Below are 18,085 nucleotides of genomic sequence, written 5' to 3' on the forward strand. Positions count from 1 at the left end.
GTACTTTATTCTTTTTCCCAATATCCTAGTAATTCATAAGAAAAAACTGTTGACAGGGGTGCTTGGGTGGTTCAGTCAGTTAAGCGTCTGACTTCGGCTCAGGTCATGAACTTGTGGTTCACGAGTTCGAGCTCCTCATTGGGCTCTGTGCTGACAGCTCAGAACCTGGAGCCTGCTTCATATTCTGTATCTCCCTCTCTCACTGCCCTTCCCCCACTCACGTTCTGTCTGTCTCTCTCAAAAATAAATGAACATTAAAAAAGTTTTTAAAAACTATTGAGAATGAGTTTCTGAAAGATATTAATGAGAAGTAAAGCTTTTATTTATTTTTGTATTAAATGTTTTTATTTACTTTGAGACAGAGAGATAGAGAGAGAATAAGTGGGGGAGAGGCAGAGAGACCGAGAGAGAGAGAGAGAGAGGGAATCCCAAGCATGCTCTGTGGTGTCAGCTGGCACAGAACCTGACGAGGGGCTCAATTTCATGAACCATGAAACCAAGACTTGAGCCTCAAGAGCCAGACACTTAACTGACTGAACTACCCAGGTGCCATGAGAAGTAACGCTTTTAAACAAACTTGCCACAAAGTTATCCTTTGTTTACCACAATGGAATCTAAGGTTTCTTATGAAAATCGGTAAATCTATTAGCAGAGATAGTGAAACAGTACCTCATGCATGTTAAGAAAATGTACATTCACACACACAAATACCACTTAAATATAAATACAGTATAAATAGAAGTAGAAATAAATTATTTAAATATAAATTTAAAACAGCCAGACATTAATTCAAGAGATAAAAAAGTGATGTTTTCTAGGGTTTCTGTAAATTAACAAATGCCCATTGTCAAAAGATACAAACAAGCAAACAAAAATCAGAGATAAATACTGAAAAAAAGTTTAGGTTTATTTACATTCCGGAGGGAATTAAAGTTTCAGCTAGTAAGGGATTCTAGAGGCATATGGGTAGTTCAGTTGGTTGAGCATCCAACTCTTGATTTCTGCTCAGGTCATGATCTTACGGTTCGTGAGTTCGAGCCCCATGTTGGGCTCTGCACTGACAGCACGGAGCCTGCTTGGAATTCTCTCTCTCTTCTCCCTCCCCCTCCCCTGCTCTCTCTGTCTCTCAAAATAAATAACATTAAAAAAAAGGAAAGGGATTCTAGGTGAGCTCTTGGTAGTCTTGTTTTTCTCAATGATTTATCACTCAAGTATTGAGACAACTTACAGATGAGATTTGCTGAGTAATGCTATATGCATAAAAATAAGTCCTGGAGAGTAGGAAAGAAAATAGAAGACTTGAACAGGTAAATGTAGTACTGATTTTCAAAAAGATAAAAACTTCGGAACTATAAACTAGTTTGAACTTGAGGTCACGTGGAAAAAAATCTGGGAGGCTTTTTTTTTCAGATTCTCAAGATTCCTCACTTACGTACAATACCCAGTGCTTATCCCAACAAGTACCCTTCTCAATGCCCATCATCCCTATTCCCCACCCCCATCAACCCTCTGTTCTTGTTTTTAAGAGTCTCTTATGGTTTGTCTCCCTCTCTGTACCTTATTTTTCCTTCCCTTCCCCTGTGGTCATTTGTTAAGTTTCCAAATCCCACATATGCGTGAAATCATAGGGTATCTGTCTTTCCCTGACTGACTTACTTCACTTAGCATAATACCCCCCAGTTCCATCCGCGTTGTTGCAAATGGCAAGATTTCATTCTTTTTCATTGCTGAGTAGCTTTCCATTGTGTATATATACCACCTCATCTTTATCCATTCATCAGCGGATAGATGTTTGGACCTTTGCATAATTTGGCTATTGTTGATAGCGCTGCTATAAACATTGAGGTGCATGTGCCACTTTGGATCAGTAGAACTCCGGTGTCCTTTGGATAAATTCCTAGTAGTGCAATTGCCTGGTCATAGGGTAAATTCTATTTTTAATTTTTTGAGGAAACTCCATACTGTTTTTCCAGAGTGGCTGCACCAGTTTGCATTTTCACCAACAGTGCAAGAGGGTTCCTCTTTCTTCACATCCTTACCAACATCTGTTGTTTCCTGAGTTGTTAATTTTAGGCACTATGACCACTGTGAGGTGGTATCTCAATGTGGTTTTGATTTGTATTTCCCTGATGATGAAGATGTTGAGCATCTTTTCATGTGTCTGTCTGGCAGCTGGGTGTCGTCTTTGGAAAAGTGTCTATTCACGTCCTCTGCCCATTTCTTCACTGGATTATTTGTTTTTTGTGTGTTGAGTTTGTTCTTTATAGATTTTTAATACTAACCCTTTTTCCAATATGTCGTTTGCAAATATCTTCTCCCATTCTGTCGGTTCCCTTTTAGTTTTATTAATTGTTTCCTTTGCTGTGCAGAAGTTTTTTTATTTCGGTGAGGTCCCAATAGTTCTTTTTTTCTTTTTTAATGTTAATTTATTTTTGAGAGAGACAGAGAGACAAAGTGTGAGTGGGGGAGGGGCAGAGAGAGAGGGAGACAGAGAATCTTAAGCAGGCTCCAGGCTCTGAGCTGTCAGCACAGAGCCCAACACAGGGCTTGAACCCATGAACTGTGAGATCATGACCTGAGCTGAAGTCAGACACTCAACCAACTGAGCCACCCAGATGTTCCCCAGTACATTTTTACTTTTGTTTCCCTTGCCTTCAGATTTGTGTTGAGTTACAAGCTGCTGCAGTCGAGGCCAGAGAGGTTGCTGCTTTTTCTCCTGTAGGATTTTGATGGTTTCCTGTCTCACAGTTAGTCTTTCATCCATTTTGAATTTATTTTTGTGTATGCTGTGAGAAAAGTGGTCCAATTTCATTCTTCTGCATGTTGCTGTCCAGTTCTCCCAGGACCATTTGCAAAAGAGACTTTTTTCCCAACGGATGTTCTTTTCTGCTTTGTCAGAGATTAGTTCGCCATATATTTTTGGGTCCATTTCTGGGTTCTCTGTTCTATTCCATTGGTCTATGTGTCTGGTTTTGTACCAGTACCATACTGCCTTGATGATTGTAGCTTTGTAATATAGGCTAAAGTCCGGGATTGTGATGCCTCCAGCTTTGATTTTCTTTTTCAACATACTTTGGCCATTCAGGGTCTTTTCTTCTAGCTCTGGGAAGAATGCTGGTGCTATTTTGATTAGGATTGCATTGAATGTGTAGATTGCTTTGGGTAGTATCAACATTTTAATATTATTTGTTTCTCTGATCCATGAGCATGGAATGTTTTTCCATTTCTTTGTGTCTTCTTCAATTTCTTTCATAAGCTTTCTATAGTTTTCAGCGTTCAGATCTTTTATCTCTTTGGTTAGGTTTATTCCTAGGTATTTTATGGTTCTTGGTGCAATTGTAAATGGGATTGATTCCTTGATACCTCTTTCTGCTACTTCATTATTTGGTGTATAGAAATGCAACCAATTTCTGTGCATTGATTTTTTTATCCTGCGACTTTGCTAAATTCATGTATCCACTCGGGCAGTTTTTTGGTGGAGTCTTTCAGGTTTTCCATGTACAGTATCATGTCCTCTGTGAAGAGTGAAAGTTTGACTTCTTCTTTGCTAATTTGGATGCCTTTTATTTTGTTTTGTTGTCTAATTGCTGAGGCTAGGACTTCCGATACTATGTTAAACAGCAGTGGTGAGAGTGGAGATCCCTGTAGTGTTCCTGATCTGAGGGAGAAAGCTCTCAGTTTTTCCCCATTGAGGGTGATTATTAGTTGTGGTCTTTCATATATGGCTTTTATGACGTTAAGATATGTTCCTTCTATCCCGACTTTCTTTAGAGTTTTTATTAAGAAAGGATGCTGTATTTTATCAAATGCTTTTTCTGCATCTATTGACAGGATCATATGGTTCTTATCCTTTCTTCTATTAGTGTGATGTATCACCTTGATTGATTTGCAAATAATGAGCCAGCCCTATAGCTCAGCAATGAATTCCACTTGATCATGGTGAATAATTCTTATAATATACTGTTGAATTCAATTTGCTAGTATCTTCTTGAGAATTTTACATCCATGTTCACCAGGATTAATGGCCTGTAATTCTCCTTTTTAGTGGGGTCTTTGTCTGGTTTGGGAATCAAGGTAATGCTGGCTTTATAGAATGAGTCTGGAAGCTTTCCTTCTGTTTCTGTTTTTTGGAACAGGAGAAGAATAGGTATTAACTATTAAATGTCTGGTAGAATTCCCCTGGGAAGGCATCTGGCCCAGGACTCTCATTTGCTAGGAGATATTTGATAACCAATTCAATTTCTTCACTGTATATGTCTGTTCAAATTTTCTCTTTCTTCCTGTTAGAGTTTTGGTAGTGTGTCTAGGAATTTGTCCATTCCTTCCAGATTGTCCAGTTTGTTGACATATAATTTTTCATAGTATTCTCAAATAATTGTATTTCTGTAGTGTTTGTTGTGATCTCTCCTCTTTCATTCTTGATACCTATTTGGGTTCTCTCTCTTTTCTTTTTGAGCAGTCTGGCTAGGGGTTTATGAATATTGTTTATTCTTTAAAAAAACCAGCTCTTAGATTCATTAATGTGTTCTTTTTTTTTTCTTTTTTTCTTTTGGATTCTATATTATTTATTTCTGCTCTAGTCTGTATTATTTCTCTTTTTCTGCTGGATTTGGGCTTTCTTTGCTGCTGCCTTTATAGCTCCGTTAGGTGCAAGATTAGGATGTGTATTTGGGACGTTTCTTGCTTCTTGAGATAGACCTGAATTGCAATGTGTTTTCCTCTTAGGACTTCCTTTGCTGCATCCCAAACAGTTTGGACTGTCGTGTATTCATTTTCATTTGCTTCTATATATTTTTTAATTTCTTCTTTAATTTTCTCGTTGACCCATTCATTCTTTAGTGGGATGTTCTTTTACCTCCATGTATTTGGGAGCTTTCCAAATTTTTTCTTGTGGTTGATTTCAAGTTCCGTAGCATTGTGATCTGAAAATATGCATGGTCTGATCTCGATCTTTTGTACTTGTTGAAGGCTGATTTGTGACCCAGTATGTGATCTATTTTGGAGAATGTTCCATGTGTACTCGAGAAGAATGTGTATTCTGCTGCTTTGGGATGAAAAGTTCTGAATATATCTGTTAAGTCCATCTGGTCCAAGAGGTCTTTCAGAGCCATTGTTCCCTTACTGATTTTCTACCTAGAGGATCTGTCCATTGCTCTAAGTAGAATATTAAAGTCCCCTACAATCATGGTACAATTATCTGTACATTCGTTTATGTTTGTTATTAATGATTTATATATTTGGGTGTTACATGTTGTGGGTGTAAACATTTACAATTGTTAGCTCTTCCTTTCTTTAAATGTTTTATTTATTTCTGAGAGCAAGAGCGACAGAGTATGAGTGGGGGAGAGGCAGAGAGAGGGAGACACAGAATCCAAAACAGGCTCCAGGCTCTGAGCTGTCAGTGCAGAGCCTGACATGGGACTCAAACTCACAGACTGTGGGATCATGACCTGAGCCGAAGTCAGATGCTTAACCAAATGAGCTAGCCAGGTGCCCCAATTGTTAGCTCTTCTTGATGCATAGTTCTCTCAATCATGATATAATGCCTTTCTTCATCTTTTGTTACAGTCTTTGTTTTAAAATCTAATCTGTCTGATACAAGTATGGCTACTCTGGCTTTCTTTTGCCATCCAGTAGCATGATAGATGGTTCCCCATCCCCTCACTTTCAATCTGCAGGTGTCCTCAGGTATAAAATGAGTGTCTTGTAGGCAGCATATAGATGGATCCTGTTTTTTTATCCATTCTGATACCCTATGTCTGTTGAGTGGAGCATTTAGTCCATTTACATTCAGAGTGATTATTCGAAGATACGGATTTAGTGTCATTGTGTTGTCTGTAGGTTTTGTTCTTGTGTTAGTCTCTGGTCCTTTGTAGTCTTTGCAGCATTCCACACACAGAGACCCCCTTAGGATATCTTGCAGGGCTGGTTTAGTGGTCATGAACCGTGTTAGTTTTTGTTGGCCTGAGAAAGTTTTTATCTCTCCTTATATTCTGAACGACAGCCTTGCTGCATATTTTTCCTGTTCAGCACATTGAATATTTCCTGCCATTCCCTTCTGGCCTGCCAAGTTTCAGTGGAAGGGTCTGCTACTACCTTTATACGTCTACCCTTGTAGGTTAAGGGCTGTTTGTCCCAACTGCTTTCAGAATTCTCTCTTTGTAGTGTGCCAGTTTCACTATGATATGTTGTGGTGTTGACCTGTTTTTGTTGATTTTGAAGGGAATTCTCTGTGCCTCTTGGACTTGGATACCTGGCTCCTTCCCCAGATTAGGGAAGTTCTCAGCTATAATTTTTTCAAATAAACCTTCTGCCCCTTTCTCTCTCTTCTTCTTCTAGAACTCCTGTGATACGGATATTGTTTTGTTTTATTGTATCACTTAGGTCTGTAATGCTCTCCTTGTGATCTAGTAATTTCCTTTCGCTCTTTTTTTCAGCTTCATCATTTCCCATAATCTTATCTTCTGTTTCACCTATTTTGCTTCTCTGGTTCTTTCATCCTTGCTGTCACTGCATCTAGTTTATTTTGCATCTCATTTATAGCATTTCTTAATTCGTTGTGACTATTTCTTAGGTCTTTGATCTCTGCAGCAACAGATCCTCTGTTGTCTTCTGTGCTTTTTTCAAGCCCAGCTATTAGTTTTATGACTATTATTCCAAAGTCTTGTTCAGATATATTGTTTGTGTCTCTTTTGAGCAATTCTCTGGCTGTCATTTTTTTCCTGGAATTTCTTTTGAGGAGAATTCTTCCATTTCATCATTTTGGCTGGGTTTCTGTCTTTTACATGTTTTAATAGCTTGTTATGTGTCCTGCACCTAAGAACACTATTAAAGAGGGCCTGGCACTTCAGGAAGCGTTTTTGAAGTGTGTTGTGTGCAGTCTGTTGTTGTGTATATGACTGCTCTGTCCCACTGGTCATTCTTGTACAGAGCTTCTCCTTACTCGTAGTGGTGGATTGTTTATGCCTTCCACACCAGGTGTGCTTTGATTTGTTTGTTGAAGTAACCCAGGAAAAAAGGAAAAGGCAGGGGACCTGATCCCATACAAAGAGAGAAATGAAAGGGACAAAAACAAAAACAAAAAGACGAAACAGAGGATCAAAGGAACTATGTGTCTTAATCCAGAGAGAGAGAAAGGAAAATAAAGAAGAAAGAGATATAGAAAAGGTGTAAAAATAATAGAGTGAAAACGCCTGATTAAACAAAGAAACAAAGCAGAGATAGAAAGAACATAAATACGCACATAGAATTGACCAAAACTCAAATCAGAAACTATGAGCCTGATTCCAAAGGAAAAAATGAAGAGGGTAGAAAGAAAAAGAGGAGAAAAGAGAAGGAAAGAAAGGAAAACAAAAGAACAGCAGACTAACATACAAAACTGCAGGACAGTTGTCTGTTGGTGCCTGGGACTGTGCTGGTCTGGAGGAGAGGCCTTTGGGTCACTCAGTGTCAATCCCGCTCCAGTAGATAAGCAGTTACCGGCACGGAGGGGTGGGGTTTGGTGCAATCAGGTCCCGCCTCCACTGGGGGCTGCTGTCCTGTTCCCTGAAGTGCCACCATGTTGGTGATGGGGGGAGAAATGGCAACACCCCCGTCTCTCCTCCCCAGACCAGGTGTCTCAAACCACACTCTTCCGGCAGCCCTCACAGAGCAGCACAGGTGGCTGGCTTGCCCTGCTTCACAGTCTCCCCTGCATCTTCTAGGCACTAGGCTGGGATTCAAACAACAATGTCTTAAAGAATCGCACACCACCGGGACCCAGTTCTGGAGTAGCACCATTCCACCCTGCTGATATCGCTGGTGCCTGCAGGGTCTTCTGCCCTTGGTGTGGGCAATAAACCCTCTTCCCACAGTACTTGAGGGAGGGGACTGTTCTCTCCCAGTGCTCCCCTGAGATCACTACAGCACCCCAGGGGCTGGCTTCCAGGTGCTGGCTCCCCTCCCCCACAGGCACATGCACATGGCAGTCAGGCGCTTTTGAAAACTCCCCATCTTTGGCTCCTAAGGCTGTTTGCAAAGTAGAGACTGCAACTCTCTGTATTTCTCATTCCCCATTCCATGGTCTGGAGAAGTTCTTCCCTTGGCCTAACTCAATACCATGACCCACAGCTTCTCTTTCTCTCCCTTTTGTCTCTCCACAGAAGAGGATCCCTCCCCTCTGTGCCTGTGCCGTTTTATCTCCCCAATTCGCATACATGCACCTCTGTGCCACCAAGCCATCTCCCTCCACAGATAGATTTCCTGGGGTTCCAAGCTGACCTCAGTACAGCCAGGTTTGAGGGACTAGGGAAATCCCATTCCCCATACCTCTCCGCCATCTTAACTCCTCCTGTCCTAGGAGACATTTGTAAAGCCTTGCTAGTGAGCACTCAGTAAAGGACAGAATTGCCAAGACCCAGAATTAAGTCCTCAAGAAACAAATCACAGCCAACTTAACACATTTTCAATAAATTGTGGGAAATGTTAATTTTAACAAGTCATGAAAGAAAGGCTTTTTAAGGTACCACTGAATTTAATGAGGTTAATGATTATCAAATTTTTAGATTCATAATAGTTGAAGGAATTGAATCAAAGGATATTGTTTTAAAGCACGAGGACTTGAATGAGGACTTCTACAGCTTGCTGCCTAAATTTGTGGGTATCATGAGGTCGAGAGGTATGGCTCACTTATACCTTAACCAGAAAATGGACCAAATGTAGTAGAAAAAAAGAACAAGAAACTTAATATGGTTATGTGCAGTTTAGACGAAATAATTTTGCTCTTCTGGGAGAGAATTTGTGTTAGGGGATGGATAAGGTTAGCAAAAGCAAATATAAAAATATTAGGGATTTTAGAAGAAAATAAACCCTATAAAAGTTAGTCGTGTCATATGGTTCCTAAAATTATAAAGCAAGCAATAGTTTGATTCTACACTTGTAAAATCTCACCATCTCACCTGTCATATTTAATCCTTGGGATTAATGTCTGACAATTATGTAGGTAATCCCAAGAAAGTCAATTGAAAAATCCTGGGACAATTAAGGTGTGTGGGTCAGAGGCAGATATGAGTGATTGATTTCACCTGATAATATGGACTGTTTCCTTAACCTAAATCTACAGCTGTGTCTTCTTCTTTTCCAAACATTCTCACTTAGTCTCAGGCTTTAGTGATCCCAGCTAATGTTTATTACATACACATATAATAAACGCAGCAAGTGTTTGTGAAGTACTTATTGTGTGCCACTCCCTATTATAGATGCTTGGTTTATAACAGAGGCAAGGTTCTGTCATGGACTTACAGTCTAATGGAGCAGACATGCAAAAAAAAAAGCAAATAAACAATAAAATTTTATGTTATGATGTTATTCTGTAAAGAAATAATATAGGACAATATGACAAGTATAATGAGGGAAAGAGAGGAGTGAAGTCATTAGACACTAGTTAGGGAAAAAGAAGGCGTTTGAGTTGAAACATGAATGACCTGAAGGCGTTAGCCATGCAAATATGGAGAAGATAGGCTCTGTAGGCAGAGGGAATAGCAAGTGCAAAGGCCCTGAGACAGGATTCAGCATGGTGTGTTTAAGGAACTGAAAGAGATCCACTGTGACTAGGGCATTTTGTTTGTTTTGTTTTGTTTTAATGTTTATTTTTGAGACACACACACACACACACACACACAGCACAAGTGGGGGAGGGACAGAGAGACACACAGAATCTGAAGCAGGCTCCAGTCTCTGAGTTGTCAGCACAGAGCCCAACATGGGGCTCGAACTCACAACCAGTGAGATCGTGACCTGAGCCAAAGTCGGAAGCCCAACCAACTGAGCCACCCAGGCGCCCCGGGGCATTGTTAATAAAGGAGAGAGAGATGAGAGATTGAGTGAGGTAGTCAGAAACCAGATCATTTTTTGCCTTGTAAGTTGTGTTAAGGGATTTAGATTCTTATCCCAGTTAATCAGAAAGCCCAATATAGGATTTTAATCATAAAGAGATCACTCTGAATACTATGTAAAATTGATTGTGAGGGAGAAATAATGAACATAGCAGACTAGTTATGTGAATTCCCTTAGTTCAGGCAAGAGATGATAGGAGCTTAGGCCAAGGAGGTATTAATGGAGAGTGAGAGAGTTGGATGGGTGTATATTTTAGAGGAAGTGCTGACAAGAGTGTAGAAATACTGAGGGGCAGGGGTTGATGGATAGAGAAATGCTGCTAAGATTGTGTGAATTTGGTAAAGATTAATTTAGTTGGTAAGAGTCCGTGGTAAATGTCAGTTCAGTATAGTAAAGAAGCTAATAGACTCAAGATGTAGAGGAGTAAGTTACAAAACAAAGAGGTGCTTAAAATCCAGATTTTAGGTGTATTATTCTTTTTGATGAAAAATAGAGGCTATGAATTCTGGAGTGCATGGCTGAGATATTCCAGGCCTAAGATTTAGCCTTAGAAGAATTATCAATGAAGTGAAGAAGCCAAAGAATTTAGCCGTCAGGTTATTCAGTGATTCAACGTGACAGCACTAAAGTCAAGATTGTTGGGATGAGGTAAAGAGGAAGACAGTGAGTCAGGCTTCTAGGAATAGCCAGTAAAATAGTACTAAAGACAGGCAAGTGTGTACGATTGAGGTACAGAAGACAGGAGAAGAGAAGGAGTGCTCAGCTGGGTGTCATACCAAGACTAAGTAAAATGAGGAATGTACTCAAAAAGACAAAACTGTACGATTCTACCTATATGAGGTATTAAAGAAGATTCACAGAACAGAAAGTAGAGTGGTGGTCGTCAGGGGTTTGGGGGGGGCGGGGAAGAGGAGTTGTTCAATGGCTATAGTTCAAGATTTGCAAGATAAAAATGTTCTAAAGGTCTATTTCACAATGAATATACTTATGACTAATGAACTGCATGTACACTTAAAAATAGTTAAGAAGGTAGTTTTATGTTGTGTTTTTTACCACAATAAAAAGAAAACGAGGAACACAAACTGTCAATTTAGCCACAGAGAGATCATTAGTTACCTTGACAAAAATATGGTTTTATAAAGCTTGGAGGATGAGGCCCACTTGAGGTGGTTAAAGAGTGACAGGCAGGTGAGGAAATGGAGACAGAGTTGCTGGAGTGAAACTATCATTCAGCTTGACTTTTAATAAGAATAGGAAAATGGAAGGGAAAGGTAGTTTTGTTGTTCATGTGTTTTATTATTATTTTTTTAGGAGAAATTATTCTATAATTGGGCTTTTGGTGTTTTGTTTCCTTTGCAAAAAGGCGATTTTATAGTGGTTTTGAATGGGGACTCAAAGCATGCAGTGGAGAGGGAGATGGAAAATGCAAAGGAAATAAATCAATTGAAGCCCCTGAGAAAAAGGGAGGAGGTGGAATACACAGCATAAGGATCTTGCATTTGGGTAGTTGTCAGGACTGGGGCAAAGAAAGAGAGGTCCATTCCCTGGTCCTGCAGAATGGTAAATTAGTAGGATGAGCAGCCTCACACCTGGACAAATTGTTAGCATGGGTCCCCATTAGAAAGCATGGAAAGAGACAATGTCGAAACTATGCAAAGAAAGACACAATTGATGAGAAAGATAATGCGCAAATGGCTCTTTGTTCAGTTTTCCTAAGAAAAGCAGACTAAAAGGCTGCAAGCCCAACTCTTCAGACATACCTGGGAAGGATTTAAGTCTTCATACCTCTCTCTGGTAAGAAATGAAAACTCAAGTAACAGACAAAGCAGGAAGTTTGGCTGCTGCAGAGGTGACATGAATTAGAGCTTCCTCCCAATCCTAAAAGGGATAAATATTAGGGGATGGCAGAATTAGAGTAGATACTGATGTCTGTTCCATATTAAATGAGGTAGTTCAAGATTTTCTTAAGTCTAGTAGTTTTAGAGGTTGGCTAAGCAAAGAAATAGGTGTGCATAACTCATGGGAAACCTGCCAAGTGCATTTGTTTGGCAACTTGGAAATCTGGCTTTAGAAGATATTTCATGAATTATGTGAAGTTTATTCTCAATTGGCGCTCATTTTTCCGATCAGCACATTTCATGGAGGTATTGGAAGACCTCCACCTTATCCCTTTTCTTTCCTGTCCTCATTAATATAGTCATATGTAGACATTGATAATTCTTTATGTTTTCTCTTTTTCTTCTAGACTACTGATAGTTCTTTATGTTGTAAAGGGCATTTTTAAAGATACTTTTAGAGGTCTAGTAATTTCTTAGATGATGTGACCCTTCTTGCTTAGGCAGTATTATAGTACCTGTTTAACCTGATTGCTGTATAGTCTTTAGAAGGTACAAGTATTTTCTAAGAAATATATGTATATTGTAAGTGACTTCTGTATTTGAAAACAGTAAGTTTCATTCATGCATTTATTCAACAAACATTTATTGTTTACATTGTGGTAAGCACTTCACTTATACCAGTAAACATAATGGTCCCTAACCTCAGGAAGCTTCTAATTTAATGAGGGAATCCAGATTTAAACAAATAACCCCACAGACTATATGATTTCATTAGTAACAAGTTCTGTGAAGAAAAAGTACAGGGTATTTTGAAAGCATAGGACCTGGGCAACCTAAGGTGATTTGGGGAATGATTGAGACCTCCCTGAGAAGGTGACATTTAAACTGAGGCCAGAAGCACGCTTAGGAATTAGCCCAGTGAAGGTATGGTAGAGAGGTAGGTATAGAAAGTGAGTGGTAGCAGACTGTGCAGAGGCCTAGAGGTGGGGAGAAACTTGGCCTTTCTCAGGAAGAGAGGAAAAAGCAGTTGGATTGGAGCAGGGCAGAAAGGAAGAGCTCTTACTGGAGAATAGGGAGCCCAAAACCACAGGTGTCTTTAGAGCAGTGCTGCTCAGCGACAGACAGGGTCAGATTTGTGTTGTTAAAAGTTTACTCTGGTAGCTGTGTAGAGATGTTATCTCTAGGACAGGGGTCAGCAAGCTGTTTTTGTAAAGATCCAGATAGATAGTAAATATGTTAGGTTTTGTGAGCCACCTGGCCTGTCACAGCTGCTAACCTGTGTGTGTAGTGTAAAAGCAGCCCTAGACATAGGTAAATGAGAGAACCTGGCTGCTTTCCATAAAGCTTTATTTAAAGCTCATTAAAACTATCTGAGAACTGAAGTTTGAATTTCATGTAATTTTCATGTATCATGGAATGTTATTCTTTTCAGTTTTTTGAAATGTTCTTAATGTTCATGATTTTGAGAAAGACAGAGTGCTAGTGGGGAGGGGCAGAGAGAGAGGGAGACACAGAATCTGAAGCAGGCTCCAGGCTCTGGGCTGTCAGCGCAGAGACCCACGTGGGGCTCAAACACGTGAACTGTGAGATCATGCATGACCTGAGCCGAAGTTGGATGCTTAACTGACTGAGCCACCCAGGTGCTCCTTCTTTTCTTTAAAATAAGAAAAACCATTTAGGGGCTCCTGGGTGGCTCAGGTAGTTGAGCATTTTGATTTTGGCTCAGGTCATGATCTCACAGTTCAGGAGTTTAGCCCCACATTGGGCTCTGTGCTGACAGTGCGGAGCCTGCTTGGGATTTTTTTCTCTCTGCCTCTCCCCGACTCGTGCGCTCTCTTTCTCAAAATAATAAATTTTAAAAAAATTATAAAAAGCATTTTAAAATATGAAAACCACTCTTAATTTATTTGGTCCGATAGTCATGGTTTGCTGACCCCTGGTATAGGATTTACAGTTCTTATTTAACATTTCTACTCTGTCTCTTAAATGATACTTAAATTCTACCATGACATTTTTCTTCAGTTGTCTACCTTGTTTTTCAACACTCTGGTAAAGGTATGACCAATGCTAAATAAAAAGTGGGAATATAACCTCTCTCCCTTTCTATTTCTGTCTTAGTGTTCCATTTTCTATTCTGAAAATCCATGTAACACAACTGACCTCTATTTTTTTTATTCACAGGCTCTTTTTTTTTTTTTTTAAACCATGGGCAATTTTGTATTTCTCCTATTTATTTTTTCTTCCCAAAGTGTTACACATTGTGCTTTCTTCTTTCAAGCCTCACACTGAATTTTTCATTTTTTTTTTTAACCTGGTGATAGTTCTTCTAAAATTCAATTCTGGCATTCAGAAGAAAAAATGGTATGGACAGGAGAAAAACAAAGTAAAAAGTAGAGCAACAAAATTGCATGCAAGTATTTGTTGTGTGAATGGATAAAATACCTTGTTTCCATGGAGATAAACATCTGTGTAATTCCAGATCTGCAAACACAGCATTCTGACTTGATAGGATGTTTTCAGTTGCTTTCTTGCAGTGCCCTACTCAGACAGCCACCCCACAAGATGCTGGAAAGCATTATGTAGTGGAAATAGTACAGACAGACCTGGTTCAAATTCCACCTGACCCTTACTAGGTATATGATATTGGGCAACTGAATTAATTTTGTGGAGCCTAACTTCCCTGAAGCATGCAAAGTACATAGTCTTTTGTACCTTGTATTGGATACCTACATAGTACATAATACACAGTGTTGGGACTAGGTGTGTGGGAATTCCCATCCACCTTTCTCCCACACGAAGGTAGCCATGTTAAAAAAAATGGGGGATGGGGACAGCCTCTGTTTGGTGATGGTGAAGATGTTGGTTTTGGTTTTAACTTTTTGCAGACATGAAGTTAAAGAACAAAAGCTGGAGTTTTTCCCAAATGGAGCCAGTGTACTTAAAAGGTGGATAGATGATAAGTGTCTGTACTTTTCCTTAATATTTCCTTTGCCTTGCTTATTTTGCTTCTGAAAACTTAGGTTTGACAGTTCTTGGGAAGACCTACCTAGGAGTGGACCTCCCCCACCTGCAGCACCTCAGGTTTTACATATTGGTAGCCAAGTAGCCACACTCTCCAAAGTGACTACATATTCTAGGTAGAGTTTTTTTTTTTCCTTTTTGGTATGTCTAAATTTTAATGCTGATGGGTGCAATTAAATACTAAAATGGACTAAAAGGGAACAAGTGATCGTAGATTACAGAACTGACATCATTAATATATAGACAAGAAAGCTTGGCGCTCAGCTGTGGAACACTGCTTTACATTGATTTTATGTTTCTCTTTTTCTCTCTCTCGTTCAGATTCAAACATAAATATAGAGTTAGGGTCTATGCCTTCTATTTATTCGTTGTGATTTGGAAAGTCAGCTCCCTTGAGTTTGTTATAAGTCTACTGAATTAGAGCATCACTTCTAAAATAGGAGCACTAGAGATCTTATGTTCTGGGTGCCCACACGTATTCTAAAGATATTGAGGTTACTTGTAAGATTGTACAGGACTGCACTCATGCTAAGTCCTTTTATATGAATATTTGTGATACAATGCCATGAAAGAAATTCATTACAGTGTCCTTTTCTTTTTTAAACAGACTTAAGTTTCTTATTATTCTCCATTACTTCCCCCAAATAGTACCCATTGCCTGAAAGATGCAGAGTAATCGAGAAATTCACAATTGAGGCATTTGGTAACTTGATTCGTCCACATTGCATGACACTCATGTTACCCTACCCTGACACTAATAGCATCATTCTTTTCTCTTTCTCACCCCATTCTTTCTTTTCTAGCCATTCACGACAGTTGCTAAAACATAGCGCTACAGTTCAATTAAATTATAGGCTTGGGAAAACATTATACTTAAACAACTCTGTATAATTTTTAAAAATGGCTTGCCACTGCTCTTTAATTTGCTTTCTAACGGTTTGTAAAGTTATAGCCAGTGAAACTAGGAATAATGGATTATCAAATCCTTCCAACAAGGAGAAAAGACAGTTTCAGACACCTGAGCTCTCATTTAAATTAACCTGAGTTGAGTCTGGCACATACTTGCTTTGTGTTGGAGGTGGCCACTGTCACCAGTTGTGAAAAAAGTGATCATAGAATGGTGAGAATGTTTATTAATAACTTGCACGCATAAAGGAGGAGACCATAGGTTTCACGCTGTGCATTTTAGATTTTCTTTTTACTTAATAAAAAAGAAATTATCAATTTCAAGTTGATAACCAACTTGAAAAGCATCACAGCCCTAATGATGGAATGTTAATTCCTGTCCAGGTGTTTGACCTTTTCTAAAAGACCAAAGGAAAATATTATTATTTTAATCATAAGAGTTCTGGAAATAAAATTTTATACCAGCATTTTTGAGTCTTGACAGAGCTAACTGAAAATAGGAGTATAGAACATTAGGGAGAGTGCTGTTTTAGTCATATTCACTTAAACTGTGCTGTTTATTTTACAGGGGTGCTTTTCTTCCCCAAGGAGGTTCATTCTCAATATTTTAAAGTTATTTCTTATTCCTTTTAATATGTATTGCTGCTTCTGAATAGGCAGCTGGTTGTACCTGCTTCTCTTGAAAGCATAGTCTCATTAAAATGTCAGGCTCTGGGTGTATATCATCTCTAAGGTAAAGCTCTTTACGTAGAGGCTTTTTAGAGTAATCGACATAACCTTCCTTTCTCTGCTTACAGAAATTCAAGCCGTCATGTTTAGATTTATTTTCTACTTAGATGCTGACAAATCAATCCTCACATGTGTGATGTATGATATTGATTTAACTTTAAATAGGATTAGAGTCAGAAGTTAAATACATTCAAAAGCATTTGTATCTCAAAAATCAGTTTTATGGAGGATTATATATCAAATTTTAATTTCCGTGAGAAATCATAGCAACAGTAAATAAATGGCCTGACCTTCTGTTACACTTCTGTATTGTACCTTTATAATGTCTATTAATGTAGGATGTTTACTGTCTTACCTTTATTATGCTACCTCTTCTCACTTTCCCTTTTTGTTCCTCTCCTCTTTTTTTCCCTTCCCTACCTATCAATTTAAGCAGCAACACAAGCAGTGTGGCAACAAGTTCTTTGGAAGGTTTTCGAAACTTTTCTACCTTCTCTTCTCCTGCTAGATACAGTGCTGCGGCTCTGAGCAGCGCAGCTGCTACTGTGTCTGCTGTTCTTGCTGCAAAAACCAGGTAGAGCTTTATGTGCAGGGTGTGTCTTGTGTGATTTCCAACACTTTTCACAGCCTTACAGGTCCCCTCAAAGAAGACATAGCCACTTGAAACAGTCACAGCTCCGTATGAGACCTTGATTGTGTTGTGAACGTTTTACCCGGGTCATAGACCTCTCCCACAGTGTTTCTTACTGGTTTTTCTTTTTTTAAGTTTATTTTTTTATTTTGAGAGAGAGAGAGAGAGAGAGAGAGACAGCACAAGTGGGAGGAGGGGCAGAGAGAGGGAGAGAGAATCCCAGGCAGGCTCTGCACTGTCAGCATGGAGCGCAAGGCAGGGCTTGAACCTATGAAACCGTGAGATCATGACCTGAGCCGAAACCAAGAGTCGGACGCTTAACTGACTGAGCCACACAGGCACCCTGTTACCGGTTTTTCTTTAAATCACCTGTTCATCTCTTTCCATTACTGCCATTTGTCTAGGATACTTCTCAGTTGAATGTTGTGGGGTTTGTATAATTTTTAGTTTTTCATAATCTGAAACAGAATGAACTATCAGTAGATATTTTAAGTTTCTATTGGTATTCTCTTCTCCCACAAACTGATTGTATTTGAGGGTGATCTAAAGTCAAACTATTCTAACACCTCTCCTCCCCCAAAAAGAATAGTAACTTTTTATTTTTGTGAGATTCTGTTTTTACATAATGTCTAGTAGTCTTTATAGCTTTACACGCTTTCTAAAAGATTGTCTCAATCTAAGCTTTGGTGAAAATCTAGTCATTTCCATATGAATGAGTCAAATAATAGAATACTCTTTGCCCTTCTTTTTATCCTCTTTCTACTGCTTTGTTTTTTCTGCCTGTCTGTAAAATGCTTCTGTCTGTAGCTCTTTCTGAAAATGTTTCCAATCATAGACTGTAAAAACTACTTTTTGCTATTGCTCCTGTGATTTTTCGTCTTAAACCTCTTTCTGAATGCTCACCAGGCTCTCCAGTCCTGATAAATATCACACACTCCTGGATGCACTTTGCATCAGCCCTGTTTCCAAGCCTTTAGCTTTCTCGTACCTCCAGGCCTCCAGAAAGTCAACTGGCTCTATCCATGTTAAGGAAGCAAGGTACTGTGGCAGCGCATATCACAGTGGTGGTTTGCTGTGAAATATACTG

At 39.2% G+C, this 18,085-nt stretch overlaps 1 protein-coding gene across 19 annotated transcripts in view; it reads left to right on the forward strand.

The window, feature by feature from the left end:
- PDLIM5 (PDZ and LIM domain 5) overlaps nt 1-18,085 on the forward strand; it is a 220,600-nt gene that overhangs the window by 142,761 nt on the left and 59,754 nt on the right. For 13 of the 19 annotated variants that reach the window (XM_078445867.2, XM_078445870.2, XM_078445871.2 and 10 more), the window contains 3 exons: nt 14,732-14,848; nt 16,801-16,941; nt 17,905-18,036. The exons of 4 other annotated variants lie outside the window; for them this stretch is intronic. In XM_078445867.2, coding sequence (XP_078301993.1) covers nt 14,732-14,848; nt 16,801-16,941; nt 17,905-18,036 — 390 coding nt within the window. The remainder of the gene's footprint in view (nt 1-14,731; nt 14,849-16,800; nt 16,942-17,904; nt 18,037-18,085) is intronic. 2 more of the 19 variants (XM_078445869.2, XM_060654611.3) reach the window with 1 other exon arrangement.

Source organism: Panthera onca, chromosome B1, assembly GCF_046562875.1.
Source record: "Panthera onca isolate mPanOnc1 chromosome B1, mPanOnc1 haplotype 2, whole genome shotgun sequence".
Taxonomy (NCBI): Eukaryota; Metazoa; Chordata; class Mammalia; order Carnivora; family Felidae; genus Panthera; species Panthera onca.